Here is a 20,486-nt window from a genome sequence, read left to right on the forward strand (position 1 = left end):
CTGGTTCTGAGGATGGCTCTAAAAGCTAACCTGTAGCATCAGTACAGCATTACTCTTTGTATACTCCTTTTGGATTCGGAAAAGATTCTTGGAAACACTCTCTAGCATGGGTACCCAGAAAAAAGAGTACCGTGCCCCAAGTTCTGATTTCTTAGAACTTTCTTTAGAAAACATGCATTTCAAGATCATTTCTCTCCCAACATGCCAGTCTGCTCCCTACTGCTTTACTCTGACATCTTGAGTGGCTGTACTCAAAGGTACGGGGGAGATGTCTGAGACAATTCTTGGAAAGAGAGTTGTGTCTCCTTCGTAGGTAATAGTGAGAGAGTCTTTGTACTTATGGGAATGCCCCAGACATGTACAACTTGGGGATATTTTTTACTAATTTTCCAGTCACCACTTTGATCATTGCTTCCTAGCCCTGATTTGTGGCACCTCCTTCCCTCCCTTTCTCCTCCCTCTACTTGGCTTTTTCCTGCCCCTTAACAAGTTCAATTGGTTTTATGTATGCAATTCTTTTTTTTTTAAGAGAGTTTGAAGGTGGCCACTGAAAGAATTGCTTTCATCCAAAGCCAGGAGCTGATCAAAGCAACACACAAAAGCCAAATGGGAGCCAAGGCAGTGCTGCCTCACCAGGCATAGGGTCAGGGTTCTGTGCTGGAGAAAGTAAAGCATATCAGCTGCTCTATGCTGGAAGCTGCTGATAAGGGATTTTCTCTTCAGTAACACCTGCAAAGTTTATGAGATCCTGCAGGAAAATCAAGGAAATCTTCATCAGAGTACATTGATTCCTGTAGAGAGGAATGTGAAAGCATTTACAGGTTGAAGTGCCATTGCCTAATATATTTATTGACATATCATATATTAGGCTCAGTCTGCACTATTAGTGCAACACTGGACTATCACCCAGCTCACATTTATTTTTATCAAGTGGCTCCTTGGCCCAATTGTCTGGATATTAAGGAATGACAAGTGGTTGAAAGGAAGGTTCATGCTAAAACAAAAAGCAAATAAATGAAAATCAATGTCATCATTATGTTTAAAATGGATTTCCAGTGAAAATTAAAATAGGTTAATAATAGATTCTAAGTCACCTTGAAAAAGTCTTAAGTAAAGATTTCTTCTGAATTTTTTTTTGCAGATACAGATTTTTATCAGGCATCAGTCCCAATAGTGCTTATGATTATGATTTTTTAAAACTTGAATAGTAATCCAATATATGGCTTTTAACAAAAGATTTTCTGCTCTGAGCCATTTGAGCTTCGGCATTTTATTTTCTATATTATAATAAATAAAAATATAGTGTCATTTTAGCACAAAACAGTGCTTTAAATGTCTCAGAAAAATTCAGCTCCTGTTTGAGAGTAGGCATACGAGTTACAAGGGCCAAGGAAGCTTATATATTCTGTAGTCATAAAGGAAGACCAAACTGTGTCTTAAAACCAAAACAATCTTTCATCCATAATTAATTAAATGAATCTGATTGCAATTGGAGTTTTCTGTTTCCCCAGTGTAGGCTGTCACAGCTTAGATTCCTTGTCAGTAAGTTGCCAACATGCCTTAGTCCAGATCTCTCAGCATCGCTATATATTTTAATGTGTTTATGACGACTTAGATTGCTCTGGATTTCATCAAGCTTTATTTTTTTTTGGTTCAATGTAAAGTTGAATTTGTATGAGAAGTTTAATTTTTTTTTCTTTGCAGACATATCGGGAAATTATTTTTGCTTTTTATGTACAAAATATTCATTTGCTATTTTTGCAATTTGCTATTGTTCTATGCATGAGTTGTAGCATTTTAATTGAAAAAATGAACACTCAGAAGTGTTGCTTATTGATTTTGCAGTTGAAAAATTTCAGCAAAAAATAAGAAAACACTTGTTTTTAGATGAAATTGTCTTTAATGTGGCCAAAATGGATGTGAAATAAATCCATAATAAGAATGATCCATTAAAAATTTTGATTTATTTTCTGCTTGAGAAAAAAAGAAAGCAAAAGCTTTTTAACAGTGTTTTTATTGAGGTGGTTTAACATTGATTTGTTTAAGTTTGTTTTCATCCCTTTTTATATTTATCAGTTAAGAAATGGGCTTGATTCTTCAGTAGGTGGGGGAATTTTCCTATATTGAATTTCATTGCAGAAGTGTCCATATTAATCTCTGCAGCAATCTCCTGAGAATAAAGACATTTCCCAGTTATTTACTTCTGCAGTGAGTGAGAGAACTGATTTCAGTGATTAATGTAAGGAATTTGACTTGAAATCTACAGTTGCCAGAAAATAAAGCTCAACACCTTTCGATCTGTGCTCTTTTTCCAACATCGTGTTGGAAACATGAGTCAGGGGAGGAAATAATCTCACTGTTGATGCAGGAGAAAATCCCTGTTTACAGTCATCCTGATTTTCAAAATCAAAAGAAGACCTCAAATAAAAATTAAAAGCAAACAGAAGATAAAAAGAAGTGATAGAGAGATCTAAGTAGTTTTCTTACAATATATTCATTTTGTGGAAACAGCAGCAGAATTGTTCTTGGCTGTGTAAAGGTAGAAGGATTAAGTTCTCTGTGACCTGTCATCAACCTTAATCAGAGTCTCTATGTTTCATCATGAGCTACTTCCCAAATTTTTTGGAAACCATTAAGTTTAATCTGGACTGGTATTTAGACAGCAGTTCTCATATAAGTCTACAAGATATATAGAAGTTCTAAGATCTGGTAACAGAGAATGAGCTAGAATTTCTGGCAAAGGTAACTGTGGTTTTATTTAAAGGTTTTATGTTGCATTTAAAGTGTAATGGGCCAAATGGGGTCTACTGAACTGTCGAACTTTAGTCATATATGAAACACAGAGTGACTAGAGACTTCTCTTTCATCTATCAACTTTACTGCTGAGGAATAAATTACTTCCCTGAAGAAGTGGATTTCAATCAGCAAATCATAAGTGACTACTGATTTTATTCTTGTTGATATGGTAGAGTTAAGTTCAGCAGAGGATTGAATTTCATTTCTCAGCATCTTTTGAAGCTTGAAAATTTCTCTTTTTGGGTAAGACTAACAACAGAAGAAAATCAAACCCTTCTTGAAGATTTTGGTGAAAATCATTTTGGTAAAATGTTGGTCTGGAAGTGATCTCAAATGAGGCAATGTTTTGCACGCTCCAGTATTATATCATAAACATCAGTTTGTATCATATATCATAAATATCTGAGCCATTTTTTTCCTCTCTTACTCCAAGTCATTCTGGCAGAATAGTGTGAAGAAACAGATTTGACTCCCAGAAGCTAATATTTTTCTCAGAAATTGGCAATAATCCACCTCTTTCCAATGCCTTTAGGTGGTTTTGTACCGAGAGAAAAGGCTTTGTAAATTACTTCTACAAGTGATAATTTTATGGTACATGGACAACTAGGTTGATTTCTGGAAAAATAATTTTTTATTTGTCTTTGCCCATATGGGCTACAGCTGTATTAGTAAATGAAACAATTGAAGGAAAAATTTCTGTGTGCCAGAAATCAGTTTTCTGTTGTAATGTCTTGGCATAGCTCTGGTGCTTATACTTACTCTCAGCAGTAATTCCCAGGAGTCATGATGAACCAGTGACTGTTCCCAAAGGTCACTTTGGATGGAGTAACCTTATTTTGAGGCTAGTACTAAAGACATAACCTATAATACTATACTGGGTCTTGTAGGGGTTTAATATCACAGTGTCTTTTAGTTCTTCTGAATAAAGAATTTTATATAACTTGTGTGAATAGATTTTTTGTAACCTGTGGGAAATAGATACCACACAGTATCACTTTTACACATGATATACATTAGTGTAGGAGATTAAAAATAATTTATTCTTCCAAATCCAAAACTAGAGAAAACACTGTAATTACAGATAGCTTAGTGGGAATAAAAGAGTAAATTGTGATATTGCATGGCTGGACTGAATCGACGGGGAGGATGTGTCACTGCCATTGAAGAGAATCAAATTTATTTTTCTTCTTACAGTTATATTTACATACAAGTCACTGCCCTAAGATTTCTTTCTTCTTAGACTGATGGTTTTAATACAGTTTTTAAGAATGACTAGAGACTTTACAGAACTTTACAAATATTGATGGATTTTGGGTGTTACTGGATGAATATAACTTATGTTCAAAGGGCAAAAGGATCACACAACTTTTCTGGTACTATTCTGTTAACAAATTGTTAACTTGCAATTTAAAAAAAAAAAGAAAAAAGAATGCTTTCTTCCTCCTCACAGAAAAATTTTAATAGATAGCATTTTAGATACCTAAATCCATAGTCCTTGCAAACAAATCCTTTCTATGCAAGTGAAAAACTGCCTTTTGTCATAGTGATAGCAAAGTCTTTTGGAGAGCATGAGAACATCTAACTTTTCTCCTCTTAGAAATGATACAATAGAAATTACTCTGTTAAACTATTTCAAAAATATGAAAGCTGGCTGCTCAAACCCAGAAAACATCCATTGCTGTACAGCAATGATGAAAGGATTAATGTAGTAAAGTAGAAGTGTTGATTATATTTTGTAATGCAAAAAACTTGCAACTTAATATGAAACATTCCCACCTATATCTAAGGCTGAATTTCTTAGTGATCAACCAGATCTTCCTAATTTCCCACTTAATTACCTTGATTATTTTTTTAAGTCAACATAACACAGCCCACATATACTCTTTAGTTTCCTCAGTTTCTGCTGAGGGCAGACTTTCTTTATCAGTCTATTTCAGTGGGAATTCTTAAAAGCCCTGGGTTACTTTCTATGCTCTGAAGTCCTTAGTATATCCAGTCTGTCCTAGGTGTAGGATTAATTTCCTCGAGAATTGCTGTGCTGGGTCTTCAGTCTTCACAAAACCCTAGTGCTCCTCACTACAACTAAAAAGTCACTACTGTGTTCCACTATGCACAAGATCTCCCTCTGCGATCTGGGTGCTGGGACTGAATGTCCTCCTGCTGCTGGCCATCGCCCTCTCTTACTATGACCAGTTTCTGTCATGGCTCTCATGGTAGGGATTGCCCTCATGGCTGAGGGAACTCCTGATCTGAATCACAGCACTGGAGGGCAGGTTCATCACAGGTTTCCTTAAACCCTGGCTAGTTCAACTGCAATTGAACTTAAAGTTGACTCTATACATGGCAGACATAAACCCTGTAAAAGATCCCTGTTTTTTTTAATCACATAGTCCCTGTTTACCACTGAAATGCTGACAGTTCCTTGTTTGGAATTTCAAAGTGAGTAACACTGACTTTTAGTCATATTTTCAGATGCCTCGACTAAGCATCTCTCTATGCCATCATTATCCATAGGCTTCTAAAACATTGGCCTGATCCACTTCATTTGTATCTGCAATTTTTTCTTAGGCTCCCAAGTTGCTCAGAGTGGTTTTTGTCTTTTTATCATGCTTTTATGAAGCTCTTCCAAGTCCAGATCTTTGCCTGTTTTCTCCTCTTTATATGAGCAAGTATTTTGCTCTGCATGCTCTCCATGGAAACTGACCATGTGATAGGGAGGTGCCCTTTGATTTATCAGTACATGGGGTCGAGGGCCAACCTTCTGTGTCAGTGTATGGGGTTTCTTTAGTAGATATGGTCACTGCCTATGTGCACGGCTTGGAATTTCACAAACATTTGAAAGTTCAGCCTGTGGCACCCAGTTGTATCCAAGAGAAACATAAATCAGGGCTGGGAATGCTGAGTTCATTGAAGCCTGAACATAGGACTCAGTTTTTGCTTCCTGATGCCATGGAGTCAGCAGCTGACAATTCAGGTACCACAGTCTGAGCAGCTCTAAAGAAAAGAGTGGATGACAACTGTTGTGTAGTTGGTGGGAAATGGTTTGTCCCTTGCTTGCTTTGGAGAAGTAACTTCTCTTGCAATTGAGAGTCAGTGGGACTCTGAACAGCAGAGACTGGTGCTGGCAAAAAAGCTAACCTAATGCCCATTTTCTTGTTCCAGTGGGGTGTGTTTGATGATGAAAAGTGAGTAAAAAATATGTATCATATCTTCCAAAATAGGTTCCCAGGTTTATGATTGTGTTTACAGTCTGATTGTATGATCACACTAGTACATAAGAGCTTACAAATCCAGAAAGCATATTTTTGTTTCATTCTACCAACCCATTCACAAAATTAAATTTGCAGCCTAATAGACAAACAAACATGCTTGTGTTGCAAAGGCTTCAAACACCTACCTCTTGCACAAATCATATAATCTTAACTGATTATTTATCTGTAACATCACATTTATAAGATGCTGTGTTTCTGTCATCCTCAGAGGGTTTCTCTTCTGACCACTCGTGGGCTCTATGAATCCCGAGCAAGCATGTTTAATCCCTGTAATGGTATCTCTATTTCTTTTCCTAATAAACTGTACAGAACAGTAGCTGACTGTGTCTCTGGAAAAGAGTTTATAAACAAATATTGTAGTGTTTTCTGATTCATCACAGATCCAGATAGTGATCAGTAGAGCAACTAAGCCTTCATTGCATAAAGCAGTCCATGTGCCTATTTGTCTGCTTTTGAGTTGTCTTGGAATACTTCGTCTTACTCTGGATTAATTTAAAAATTTCCTATTTTTCACTGCTTTAATAAAGCATTGAAAGAAGTAAATAAATTTGAAAATCAGGTATATGAGTCTGCTTTGCATGGTCAGGTTCAGAACAGATAGAATCCAGCCTCCCTCTGCCACTGCAGTCAAACTTTTGGATATTCTCCTTGTGTTATATCAGCAGTATTTTTTAAGTACAAAAAGTCTTTTGGCGGTTATTTTAATATTTCAAGTTTTGGTTCTGTATTTATATAAAACAGCCAACATATAAAAGAGTATGGAATGGATGATAGCTGAATGCTTTATCCATTCCTGAAGGTGTAACTTTGAATGTTAACATGTTGAGAGCATGTTCATGCATTTTTATTTGTCTTTAGTCTGGACTTTCAAGATTTCCATGATCAGTCATATAGAACCACATTGTACCTGCCCCTGACAGAGATGGGTACCTGAGCCTGTAGATGCCTGCAAGCTAATGGGAGAAAATAAGAGTTCATAGTATGGGAGGGAATTCAAAAGAGAAAATAATTAAACAGGCATCTGTCAGGTATCTTAGTAATAATTTGTCCTTGTCACATTAAATCTAAAACATCAATGTAACAAAGACAAGTCATACAGTGGTTGAAGGATGGATTAGAATTAAAACTAAACATCTTCTAGTGCTTTTGTGTAGAAACAGCATTTAATATAATTCATTTCAGAGCTGACCTGGGGTTTCCTGCATATACCTTTGATAAAGCTGGTTAAGGACACTACTGATGTCAGGCTTTCCTCATTGTCTTCAGCTGCCTTTGGTGTAGGGGGAAGCAGGACTTAAAAGAAGCCGGGGGATTCCTATCAGTGTGGGAACTGTAATTTGCTTTCTATGTTGGAAGAGAAGATGTATCCTGACTTCCATATTAGCACTGAACATCTCTAAGAGGCTTTGCAGCTTCCCATTTACCCTTTACCAAATGGGTACATCAGTAGTATTCAGTGCAACTTCTGTTTGATTTTGTGTATATATATGAGTATTTCATCAGCAGTGCCTTCTTTTAGTCCAAATTTTCTTAAATACTGCCTGCATTGTTTTCTAGTTCTCATTATGGTTCTATTATTTTGTGTATATATATTAAGCAATGTTATGTAGTATTAGCTACACTCTCTGTACAGTATTAACACGATACAAACAAGTATATGCTAAAATATGATTATATATGTAAAATACGCTTTACAAAGTCATAAAAAGATATCTAAATCAACAAATTTGTAGGTTGTTCCTTTCAAACCCCTTTTTCCATGACAAGTAGTATGTGGTTTCACAGTGGTTTTCCTTTTGCTTTACTGATTCCTACAGGATGCTTTCCAACAGGCTAATTTCCCAAGCAGTAGCCATTGCTGAGGAGGGGCTGTTCAGTGTTTAGGAATTACTGCCACAAACAGGAAGTGTTTCATGCTTTCTATTCACAGTTACTTGAGGAGGGAAAGGACATGGGGCCCAGGGCAAGAGCTACTTTGTAATAAGAAAAGAAAGCTGACATGGCTTTTGGTTACACCAGTTCATTGTGTTCCCTGTGGAAAGTAGGCATCAGTTAAGTCCATGGAATATTCAGCTGAAATAGACTGCCTGCTCAATGACAGAATGAATAAATTACATGGTTTCACTAAAAGTAAAGTCCTAATAAATAAATGAATACAATATCAATGTGTGTGGATGGGTACTGTTTCATTCAAACTAAAAAAAAAAAAAAAGGCACAAGGAAAAATACTGTTCAGGGTGAAAATTAAAAGTTATATTTCACCATCTCTGGGTTACAGCAATGCTACATTATTTATGAGACAACACCTCTAAAAGATATATTGAACTACTTTAGCCGGTGTTCAGCCATGAAGGACGATGCAAAGATAAGGACACAAAACTGTGCTATTGCTCAGATCATGTATTCTGTTCAAATCATTTAAAACAGAAAGGCTGTTCAACAATAGATTGATGACTATTGAAAATGCATCTCCTCAATTGCTATATAAACCAAGGAATTACTTGAATCAGATTTCTAGTCACTTTTTCAAGAAGGTGCCAAAGCTTGCTGCCTTTCTGCTGAATTACAGAAAGCTGTTACTTTTAGATAACTTCCTGTAATTTGCCAGCAGGATCTGCTCAGTGACTGCTGCAGTCAGTGTTCTTTTCCTTTGCCTTTCTTTGTGGACAATGAAGCATTTCTCTTTCATGAGAAATGTTGAGCCTGACATCAGCATGCAGTGATTGAGTTCTGAGTGCTTAAATTGTAATATCTTTCTTTTTTTTTTTTTGGTCTTGTTCTTGTTTCTTTTTTGTTTCTTTTTTTTTTTTTTTTTTTTTGAGAAGATGGGAAATTCTTATGCTGGTCATTTCAAGACAACACGGTTTGAAGAAGTGTTGCATAATTCTATTGAGGCCTCTCTCCGATCAAACAACTTAGTTCCCAGGCCAATCTTTTCTCAGTTGTATTTGGAAGCTGAACAGCAACTATCATCACTGGAAGGTAGGAAATAATGGAATTTCTATTTCTGTCAAAGACAGTTCTGCTGTTTGCTCAGCCACAGTGCTCAGCACACACATTTAAAATCATAAAATGGATAAACATATGTTTTTATTTGGATTTTTTAATGATCTGTAAATATATATGTATTAGAATTGGATTAAAAATACAAATCGCATTGTCTTTAATTTTGACAAAATTAAGCCACTTGCTCAGATTCATCTATACACATAAATTGAAGTTCTAGGAATTGTTATATTACATTTGTGGAGAAGTGGATGTTTGGAACATAAATCTGTTATCCTATAATTTATTATATACTGCTGAAAGTCATGCAGTAAATGATAAAAACGCATAATAGATTTATAAAACGTATGCTAAGACTGATTTTCAAAGTGCATAAATACAGCAGAAATATTTCTTAGCTTTTGAGATGGTTTATAATTACTTCAGGCATAATATTTGCAGTTGTTCTCTGGTTGCAGAGGTAAAAATTTAGGATGTGTACTCTCACAAACCCTGCAGAAGTTGGTATTTGACACACAGGATTTCTCACTGAATTTGTATATGTGTTTACAGAAGCCTGCTTTCTCAGTTTCATTTGCTCTTTTTTTTTTTCTTGGAAGTAATATATTTTAAATGAACTGTATGGATCAGATAAGCAAACTCATGATGGAGTTTGGTGTGCTGTTATTTGTAGTTGTCTTGTGTTTGTGTTTTAAGGGCATGGTTTACTGGTGCATGCATAACATTGGCATGGTCATGTAAGGTTATGTTTAGTAATTTGATTATTTAGTCATTTCTGTCAGGAGGGTGGAGTTTCATGTCTTTTGTCCACATCTACTTTTCCTGTCATACTTTGCCACAGTTATAGTGAGAAACGCATTAAGGTTAGCAGTCCACAGTAACACACACACAAGCACGAAATCAGGCCAAGGAGTAGTAACAAATAAGTGTTTTTCACAGATTAAACTTTTTGCTATTGCCTCACAGTGGCAGCTGTGAATATTTCTTGAAAAAAAATCTGCTCATCAGTAGTAATTTCCTCTTTTTTTTTTTTTTTTTGGCTAATATAAGACATAACAATGAATATACATTAATTGTTTAAATATATATGCTGCTTATTCCCTGCACAAAGTGATCCTTCTATGTAGTGGCTTGGTTTGAAATACCCATTACTTACTTATTTTCCTTCTGTGAGATAAGAATGAGGAAAAAGCAAAGCAGGCACAAAACTTAAAAGAATATAAAGAAGTTTATTAACAGACGTAAAAGAAAGGAAAAAAGTTAGACTAAACCTTCAGAACACTTCTCTTCCCCCCACCTTTGTCCCTTCCCCCACTGACAACGTAAAAAGACAACCCTTGAGATTTCAGTCAGTTTACCACCTCTACAATAATCTTTTTCAGTTCACTTAGGGAGAGGAGTCTCTCTTGCTCATGCTATGGAGACATCTCCACAAGAAACAGTTCTCTCATGGCTTCAGTGTCGCAGCGGGACAGCCGCCCGGGTTGGTTCTCTGCTCACATGTGAAAGTCCCTTCCCTCGACTTACAGCTTTCCCCACAACTGCTTTCGAGGGTCCAATCTTGAGCTACTGGGGTACCATTTTAAGGATGAGCTTTTCAGAAGCAAAGGTTCTCTTCACCTATCTCTGGGAGCATCTTCATCTCCAGAAACAGAGGTCTTCTTCTTCCCTGGAAGCAAGGGTCCTCATAATTTTCATCTCTCTCTGTTCAAGCTTCTCATCAAATCACAGCTACTTCAACATTTGCTCATTTCAGCACAGGTACTTTTTGCTCATGATTGCAATTTGAACGCTCCACCCCCCCATGCTTTCATGAAATTACAACGGGTATTCTGATGTATCATAGTTCACCTCCATAGCTTTACAACAGAATTTCAGCTTCTGGGCTTGAAGCATCTCCTCTATCTCCTCTCTTGGGGTTTCAGCTCTTCCTTCTTCACTGACTTTGGTTTCTTTATGGTACTTTCTTCACATGCCTTCACCTTTCCTCTGACTCGGGAGAGGATTGATGTCTGCAGGCTTCATCTGTTCTGGAGAATCTTACAGCACTAAGAGAGTTAATCTCACCTTTGACTTTTGTTGTTGGTCCCCTAATTTCTGCCGGGTGGCAGCTGGAGCTTGTTTTGGTCTAGCATTTTATTTCAGTGGCTGCACTGGGAGGGGCTGGCCGAGCCACGGGGCCCCCTGCACGGAGCAGGGCCACGCATGGAACAGGGCTGCATGGCTCTGGGGTGGCTGTCTCCCAGCCAGTCCAGCCCACACTGAGGGGGCTGTGCCGGGTGTCCAGAGAGCAGGAGTGGCTGAGATCTCAGCCAACCTGCGCCAAGGCCGACCCAGCCGGGCCACGCCGAGCAGGGCCCAGCCTGGCCCCGCTGGGCCGCACCGCAGGCCCCCCAGTTACCTGTCCAAAAGCTGGAAGCAAGAGAGCTTTCCCGGGCTTTGTTCGTTCTTAAATGGGGATCACAGAGGTGTGTCAAGCTTCTTAAGTGGCTTAAAAAGGTTGCCAATATTCAAACTAGCCAGTTGATTGGTTCTGTCGGGTCATAGAGGAAGCTGTAAGCACCTCTTTGCAAGAGAATCACTTCTGTAGCTGATGGAGCCCTCTTTAACTAAAAACCCAAACTATGCTAAACCATGACATTCTATCAAACCCTTCCATAAGGATTTTATAAACTTTTCCATGGCAGCTGTGATGTCACAAAATTGATTATGACATCACTTGGGAAAGATGCCGCAGGAGCAGATCCACGGTTCAGGAACAAAAGTGTGATTTCACGCTTCTGTAGTTTCTTTCTTTCTTTCAACACTTTCAAATAACTTTCCAAACCTTGAGGGGCTGATTCTGTGTTCTTGTAGTTAATGGAAACAAAATTGAAGTGTAATTAAAAGTCTCATAACAGCCTGGCAGAGAGCATTCTGTTCATGAAAGTTTCAGACAAGGGGAACTCTGAAGGGACCTATAATAGAGTGCCTCCTAGGCTGATCCTCAGGTGGAAGAGGTCTTCAAGCTTCTCTTATGTACTGCAGCCTTGTCATAAATTGAATCTTTGACTTCTGGCTACATGAACCCCTATGCTCTGAGGTCCAGGAGGCACCTGAAGCAGAGAGACATCCTTGGGGGCTTGTGCAATGCTAATGAAACCCTTTAAAGGTGGCAGCAGCTCATGCTTGAGTACTTTCTCTTTTACTCTTTTCATTTTCAAATTGAAAATGCTGTAGCTCTCATATTTCTTAGTCTCCGCTTCCATTTTTTGTTTCTTTCTTAAATCACCTATTATGGTTGAACAAACCTCACAGTTTACCTCTGTCCAAAAGGGAAATAAACATATTCTGTTCAGTTCACTTTGTCTATCCATACATTCCCATTTTCTCCCTTTTCATCAGTTTTGCCATCTTTTGGCTCTTCCACTGTGCTAATTTAATACATAAACCCAGCAAAAAGAAAAAAGGAAATTGGTCACCTTTTTTCTGTAGTTAGTAAGTGTCAGAGCTGGCACAAAGAGGAAAGGAGGGAAGGAATTTCATGTCTGGGAGCAAGAGGAATGAGGAGAGACATACTCAGTCCTTTTACATTGCATATGGATGTATTAGTCAAGATTATGTCATAACACATAGTTTACCCTTTACCTAAATAGCATAGATGAAAAGGTTCACTTTTCCCTTCATTCAATTGGAGCATTTTTGTCTTTAGACCATGCCCTTAAAACACTTGTGTTTACTGTTCGGTCCTTAGTTGTGTGCACCAGGACTGGAGCTTGATGTTCAGAGTTTAAATGTAAATATACCCTTCAAATCCTCTTCCAGACTGGGGTGTAAATCTTAATGAACTTGACAGATAAATCTTCAGATTTACTTTCTCCTCCCTAGTTCTCATTTGTCCTGTAGTATTTGTCTAGCTGATTGTACAGTAATTTGTCAATAAAAGCATATTCTGAGGAGGGTCATAGGAAAGAAAAGAGAAATCCTTGATGATATCTTACAGGATTCTGAGTACCTGATCCAAAGTCAATTGAAGCAAAGAAGTTATGTCCAGTTGACAGTGGGCTTTGGAGGATGACTGCACTGCTTCATTGTTTTTCTGTTTCAAGACTAAAACCTGGATCAACAGAGTAATGTCAGTGCCTAACTGGTCTTTTACTTGCCCGAGTACAAGCAGCTATTCAGCTTCCTGCTGACCCTCAAGTACCCGCAGCCCTTCACCACCCAGCATTGCCAGTGGAAGCTCTTTGTGTTGTGTTTGATGAAGGTGTGTCCGTACAGACACCTAGAAGCCTACAAGCCTAAGACACAAACCCCACTGGGTCCCCTTAGTACTTGTGCGCTGTCTCTGGTGTAAAATGTTCCTCAGTCCTGTCTGTAGAAGCTTTCCCCATGTACCAGTTAATTGCTCTCCTCTGCTTGCCACATTTGTCCCATTTGCCATGAGTGTATCTGAGCCATAAGAGGGGATGGAGTCATTGGTCAGAATGTTTTGCTGGAGCTGTTGCATCCTGCATGAAAGGAAAGAGGCAGTCTCTAGTTGAAGGGGTGAAACACACAGCAATAAAGCCCTCTAAACACACCTACAGCCTTCTAAAAATTGAAGCTTACATCCTGTATTCCTCTCCAGCATTCAGTACTGCTTCCATTGTGCCTCCTGGACTAGCACAGTCCAAGCACAGGCTGGTGTGAATCATCTTCCTGAACATCTGCCTTTCCTTGACACTGCAAAGGAGTGTCAGTGCATTACTTGGAGCTCTGGATTCTGGTAGGAGACAGACGGGCTGAGAATTAGGTGTTCTTGTCATGGCATCACCTGTAGAGAAACTAGTTTCAAGCAGGAACTGTTTTTTCAGTGTCCTGTACAAAATCAAGGACACGGTCAGTACCTAATTAACAAATTCTGTACTTGGACTGTAGCCAGGACATTATAAAGTGTCAGGAAGTAATGACTTTGGGTTTTATTGGCTGTTAATATTGTGAACAAAGGATACAGTTACATTGTTGATCAGCAAGAGTTCAAACATTAGAAGCTAGTCCTCTAAAAATTGTGCACTTATCTTAAAATAATGTGATTTTAAAATTAATAAGTTGAGGCTTCTTTTTATTTGCCCTTTAGAGTGTTTTACTTTCTCAGGTGCAGTTGAGTCATGCTTTTGAACTTCTTTTGCACAGGAACTAACATCTTTGTTTTCTTGGTGATATACATTTTATCATAAGCATGACTGGAAGTTGGAGCTTTAAGGAACAACAACTATCAAGAGTTGGCAAGAGTAAAGTCATTGTCAAGAGGAGAGAACCCAGTTTGCTGTAATACTTTCTGTAACTGGGTCACCCTGTCCACTCACTGGTTTGTTGCCAGCATTTTCTGTTGTCTAAGTCATTTATGCTATGATAATTTGCAGCTGGCAGCAGAGCAGAAAATGAGGACGAAGAAGAAGAAGAGGAGGAGGAGGAAGGCTCAGAATCAAGTAGTCCTCCTGTTTCGTACCAGATGAAGCCTCCCCCAGAAGGATGTTGCACTACTGATGGTAAGAGTACAAACCATGCTGTCAGAAGCACTTGCCCTACTGAAAAGGGTATGATTTGGGCTATTTCCCCTATAATTTATCAGAATGAGATAATCTATATGATATAGAAATCCTAAAAATGTCAGTGTTCATTACCTTCCAGATAAAGCTGGATTGCTCTCAGCTGCTCTTCTGTTTGACAGGGTCTTTGTTCAGTGTCAGATAAGCATTTGTGCTGGAATGCCTGGCACAAGGACAGAAATTCTGTTCTCTTAGGCAGCATAACCTTTAAAATGCTGAGTTTGTAGGCATGGCATTTGCTAAAATGAATGTGATAATTCTTATTGCTTTATCACGACTCTTTTCTGTTTAAAGTGTACCTCATTCTATGAAGCTGTAAAAATACTTGAAAACCTGGGAAAAGCTGGTGAAGTTCACCAGATTTTGAGAACTATTTTCTCCATTTTCCAGTGTCTGACCTAAGTTAGGATGATGTTGGTGATGAGTCTCATAAATATGTAGGTTACAAACTACCACCAAGAGAAACTTCATTTTACATTTTCAAATTTGTTTATAGCTGACCAAAAGGCAGGGAAGAAAATAATCTTTTAGTATGCCCTTGATCTTAGAGGGTAAGACTTTGTTTTTCATTAAAAAGATAGGAAGTCCTTTAATGAAGACAATTGTAAGCAGGAAACAAAAACATCTTGTCAACTTAAAATAAGTTGAATTGATTTTTTCTAGGTTTCTGCCAGGCTGGTAAAGATTTGAGACTGGTTTCAATTTCCAATGATCATATTGAGGTGCCATCGGGATTTTTACTTGTTGGTGCAAAGTCACCAAATTTACCTGATCACCTGTTAGTGTGTGCCGTGGATAAAAGATTCCTGCCAGATGATAATGGACGCAATGCCCTGTTAGGTAAGTGTCTGATTGCAGTAAGTGGATTCTTCTGTGGCTTCAATTAATAGCTAATTGTTTTTTGAGTTCAGCAGATCTTGTTTCTATTCCACATTTACAGTAATGCTCACAGGTGATGCACAAGAAGATAACAACTCAGAGCTGGCTGTGTTTGCTTTGGAAAGATGCAGAGTGAGCCATTTCATTAGAGATGCTTCATCACGTTCTGTCCATTAGTCCAAGGCTGAAGTCATTATTTGGCTGGTTCATGTCCTAGTTGCTAGACCTACACATCTGGTAACTGGACTGGTTGAACTGCTACCTGTCTCTATTTTAGCTTTCCAAATACAGATGTGTACAGACTGTAGGGCTTTCAAGTGGAAATTTCAGGCTCTTGTATACATGTAAACAGTTTAATGATAGTTTGGACTACAAAAAATGATGACCATTTCAATTTACCTCTTTGAGATAGGGATAATATTCTCCACTGTGTTTCAACAATTGCCTGGGTTCTGGATTCTAACCTATGGCTTTTTGCTATCATCACAATATAAATAAATATGAGTGATTATAAGTTGAAATTTTTCCTATATGTGGAATCAGTTAATACTGTGTGCTTGAAAAATATTGTTAGGAGGATACTTCAATTTATTGCATTTAATCTACTTAAAAGTTTAACTTCCAACATAAAAATAGGTGCTTCTATCTATTTTTATTAGTCTTTCTGATTGCCATTAACATCATCCAAATCAAGCCAAATGGGGAAGATCTGCAGCCATGTGAATTAATTAACTGAATATTAATGTTATTAAAATGGAATAGCTTTTATAGTGGGAAAGGCGGTGCATGATTGGAGGAACTCAGTTTGTAATCAGACACTCTCAGGTTCATACATATTGTTTTCATAGTTAACCAAGAAAATGATGCATCTTATATTTGTGCACCAGTCTGAGCTTTGAATAGCAAAAGGAAATATTTACCAGGACTTTTAAGATGTTTCTTTCACAAACACTGTGGGGTATGACATGAACTCGGTTGTTATCTCAATTTGAGCAACTCTTCAAGGCATTTGGGCTGACAGTGGAGTGTGAAGGTGCATAATGTGATTCTATGTACAGTAATTTCTTTTCCTATGTGATCTTGTAGAATTGTATTGGTCACAGTGCATTTGACCAGTGATTGTAAAAGAATTAGGAGTGGTGTAAATCACCCACGTGTTGTCATTTTAAAGATAAAGACAGGGATGTTGTACCACTCAAGTCATTCAGTCCTAGCACTATTAACAGCTTAAGCTCCTTAGGCTGTTAGCAGAGAGGAAGTAGTGTATTTGTTAATTGCATGCTAAACAAGAACAGGAACATAATTGGGAGGGTTTTATGCTACTTGCATCCTCAGTTTGCTTATTTAATACATTTTAGTTTCCTGAAACCATTTAAATGCTTATTTTTGACTGTTGTTATACACTTAAACCCCCAGTGAACCACATTCTTTTGGAGAGAATTCTAGTAACTCTGTAGTATAACTTTTATGTATTCTACAACAAGCTTAAATAGAAAAGAACGTGTATACTTTAAGATCCAAAGTCTTCATCTGGATGCTGGACATAAAAGAATGTTCCTGGTCCCCAATCTAATGAAAAAAATTATGTCTCTTACTAACATGAGGATAGCATACTATTTGTACAATAGATCATACTGTGGATAGAAATGATTGTTTGATTCAGGTTTTCATACACCAGTGCAAATCAAATCAGGGGAAGTAAACTTAGAAGCAGACAGGAGCAGTCTCGTGATTTCAGACACATTGTGGGATAAAAGAGAGAACCATTTTCACTTTAAATAATCTATTAATGTAGCACATTGTCCTCTCTCTGGTGGTAGATTTAAATTGAAAACATGTCGTATGAAGAAAGGAAACTATTTAGTGTCTTGCTTTTCAAGACAGCATAGAAGCCTTATTTTTGGTATTCTGAGTTTAGGCAGTGCTCCATCAAACATGTTGGCCTTTTGAAACAGCATGGAAAGCAGTCCCTTCAAGCCTTTGTAAGTTTAGAGGGAAACAGAATTGGATTAATTTTGAATTGAAATTAGCTGTCATGAGTCAGAGTATATCCCACACTTTTGGTAAGGCTTACTGGTCATACAGACACATCATTTGTGACCTTTCAACCCCACTGGTTTTTCGCCTAATTTCATGCTTTTTCTAAAATACTGTATTTTTGTAAGGCAGCTGTTACTCAGTACTGTAGATTTTTTTCAAAACTGTTTATTTGATGAGAGAAGACACTCATTACTCACCCAATAGTTTCCTGATTTCTTATGGTCTGCTGCATGTGTTTGTGATGATGCCTGTGGATTGTACAAAAAGACTAGAAGAAAGCAGGAAATATCTCAGTAGTTTCAGGGCCAGGTTTTGACTTATGATCTTGTTCCCATTAGGGGCTGTTCATATGCCTGTGGGGCATGAGCCATTTTATTGATTATGCTACTAAGTTGTCCCACCATCAAGGCAGATGTGCTTGTGATTTGAAAGTAATTTCTGTTGGAGGTTGTTTGGTTTCTTTGCTTTTACAATTGACGTATTATTCCATAGGAAGGAAACCTCAACAGTTTCTGGAAAAGACTATATTTTTGACAAGAAAAATATTTTCTGTCTCTAGGCTTGTTCCTCATATGATTCTGTTAATCATGTTTGATCACAGGTTTAACTACTTTGCAAAACAGATTCAGCTTTTTGCCTTTAGGAAGCTGTTTATTGGGTTTTATGCAACCTAAAGGAATGCTTAGATGGAGGAAGTGATCTGTGATAGTGAGATATTTATTGTTTCCTAATTAAAGCAGCTAACATGAACCTTTCGTAAGGTTTTTTTTCTCTTCTTGTTTTGGTTTTTTTTCTAGTCCTCACTCTTCAGGAGAGTCTCTCACAATAAACAAAGCAGCTATTCACCCATCATTTTCCAAAAGACCAAAGAGCTGCCTACTTTCTTAGCAGGGAACAAGAAATTCTTTTTTTTTCTAGTGGGTCCCTGAGGTCAGAATGACAGAGGAAAAGATTAGTTTGCTTGCATTGCAAGCTGTATGTAAGATGAAAACATTGTAGTATAAAATACTGTGGCTGCTTCTTATAAATATGCAATGATCTGTTGGGCTTTTGTAACAGTACTGAGTTGCTGTACAATGGAGCTCTCCAGCTTCACCATATTTATTTTATTCATTTTTTAAACTTAGGACTTCAGTCTTCAAATGAAGTGGTACTGAGTAGGTGGGAAAGCCATGGGGCATTGTCAGTGTTTGTGTACCTTTCCCTGTGAGTAGAACTGAAAAGAGGAAATACTTGTGGTGAAAAGTTGAAAATATAAGCGTTCTTTGTTTAAGCAAGCTGCCAACTTTCCACCAAAATATTAATGTTAATTAAAAGCCTGTTACACATTTAAAAGAGAAACAAGAAGAAAATTTTCTGCTAGTTTATGAAAGATTTGATTATGAAATATTGAGTGCATGACCTTCCACTCTGAAGTACTCTCTTTATCCCTACCACAAGCTCACTGTTGATCCAAAGGAACCATTTTATCAGTGAGAAGGTAGGTCAGATTTCATAACCTTTTGGTCCAAGGTCCTTCTTCAGAGCACAAGGTCCCTGCTGTGGAATAGCTTTTTAAATTATGGACAATTGATCATTGTGATGTGAGCAAATTCAAGCAAATGCATATGATAAATCACAGATACAAACATCTTCTGATTAAACAATCTTCAGAGGGGAACAGCCTTTAGTCACAACTGAACTGAGCTGGGTATGAACCAGTGACCTAAAGGTGAAAGGCTTTTAGCCCCTAAACTCCAGGCATTGATTTCTAATTCTCTTGTGAAATCAATCCCATGACATAGATATATTGAGTCACCTTATGGCTGCCCCAACTCCCCTAACCTTTGTCCTCTCTATAATGTATGGAAGAATATTTAATGCAGCTTGTTTATGAAACAAGCTGTCCCCTCTATCAGCTGCTGCCTTGGGCCGTGGCATGAACAGGGCCTTCAGAGGAGGATGATGAAATGTTTAGGTTCTCAGTTTTACTCAATCTGCCACATAAAGTGCTCTGAGCAGGGGTGGCAAAGCCCTGCAATGAGAAATGACTGAAGAGCATTTTATTGTGCTGGAACTATGAGCATGCTGTGTTCTATCTGTGGTGTCAGGGCTGAGCCGCATTAATGAAGCAATGGCTGTCACCAAAGAGTGTCAGTCAGAGGGAATGGGATGGAAAAGGGTGTTGGCAGCTTCCCAGAAAGCACCGGGTCTCACTCAGAGGGGCTGGAGCAACTTGAGGTGAAAGATGATAATTTGACTTAAAGGAAAATTGAAAAATAAACTTATAAAATGTCATCCAAGGGCTTTTCAAAACAAGTGGACAATTTAGATCTGTTTAATCCTTACTATGCCTCACCTGTATGCTATATAGGGTGTAAACTAATTTTCCAGTGGATGCCACAGAGCTAAAAATAGGTGATGGGGGCAAAAGGTCTCTTCAGGTAGAAGTTATTGCTAAATGGACAGATGTAATTTACAAAAGTAAATTTACAAAAGTGATCTGAAAATCTGGAGTCCAAATGATAAGATTTCATGTCCACTGTCCAACTTGGATTTAACAAATACTTCAACATTTGGCTTTGTCAAGTTGCTGGACACTCCCAGAAAAATGATAAAACCTAAGAAGTGTACATTTGGAAAAAAGAAAGAGGAAATTTGAAAACAGGTGTGGTCTTGTGAGTGGCAACCAGGCAGAAATTGCAGTGCTACTCTTGTGATGCTCCGTGTGCTGCCAGATATATGAGAAGTTTTCATTTACTAGCAAAAGCATTTTCCATGATTTCTTAATCAGCATAAAATGCATGCAAACTCTACAGCTTTTGCCACATCCGTTCTAATTCTGTTTCCTTTTGTTGTTGCTTTTATTGCAGCTACCCAAGGCTCTGTGATGTTAGACAGATGCTTTTGTGCTGACTGATATAACAGTCTGCAGATATATTCT

General features: G+C 37.9%; 1 protein-coding gene across 4 annotated transcripts in view; it reads left to right on the plus strand.

Moving 5' to 3' along the window:
• GREB1 (growth regulating estrogen receptor binding 1) overlaps positions 1–20,486 on the plus strand; it is a 90,132-nt gene that overhangs the window by 24,897 nt on the left and 44,749 nt on the right. For 3 of the 4 annotated variants that reach the window (XM_069011607.1, XM_069011606.1, XM_069011608.1), the window contains 3 exons: positions 8,894–9,050; positions 14,459–14,584; positions 15,308–15,484. In XM_069011607.1, coding sequence (XP_068867708.1) covers positions 8,894–9,050; positions 14,459–14,584; positions 15,308–15,484 — 460 coding nt within the window. The remainder of the gene's footprint in view (positions 1–8,893; positions 9,051–14,458; positions 14,585–15,307; positions 15,485–20,486) is intronic. The other variant, XM_069011609.1, reaches the window with a different exon arrangement.

The sequence above is a fragment of the Aphelocoma coerulescens genome, chromosome 3 (genome assembly GCF_041296385.1).
Source record: "Aphelocoma coerulescens isolate FSJ_1873_10779 chromosome 3, UR_Acoe_1.0, whole genome shotgun sequence".
NCBI classification, from domain to species: Eukaryota; Metazoa; Chordata; class Aves; order Passeriformes; family Corvidae; genus Aphelocoma; species Aphelocoma coerulescens.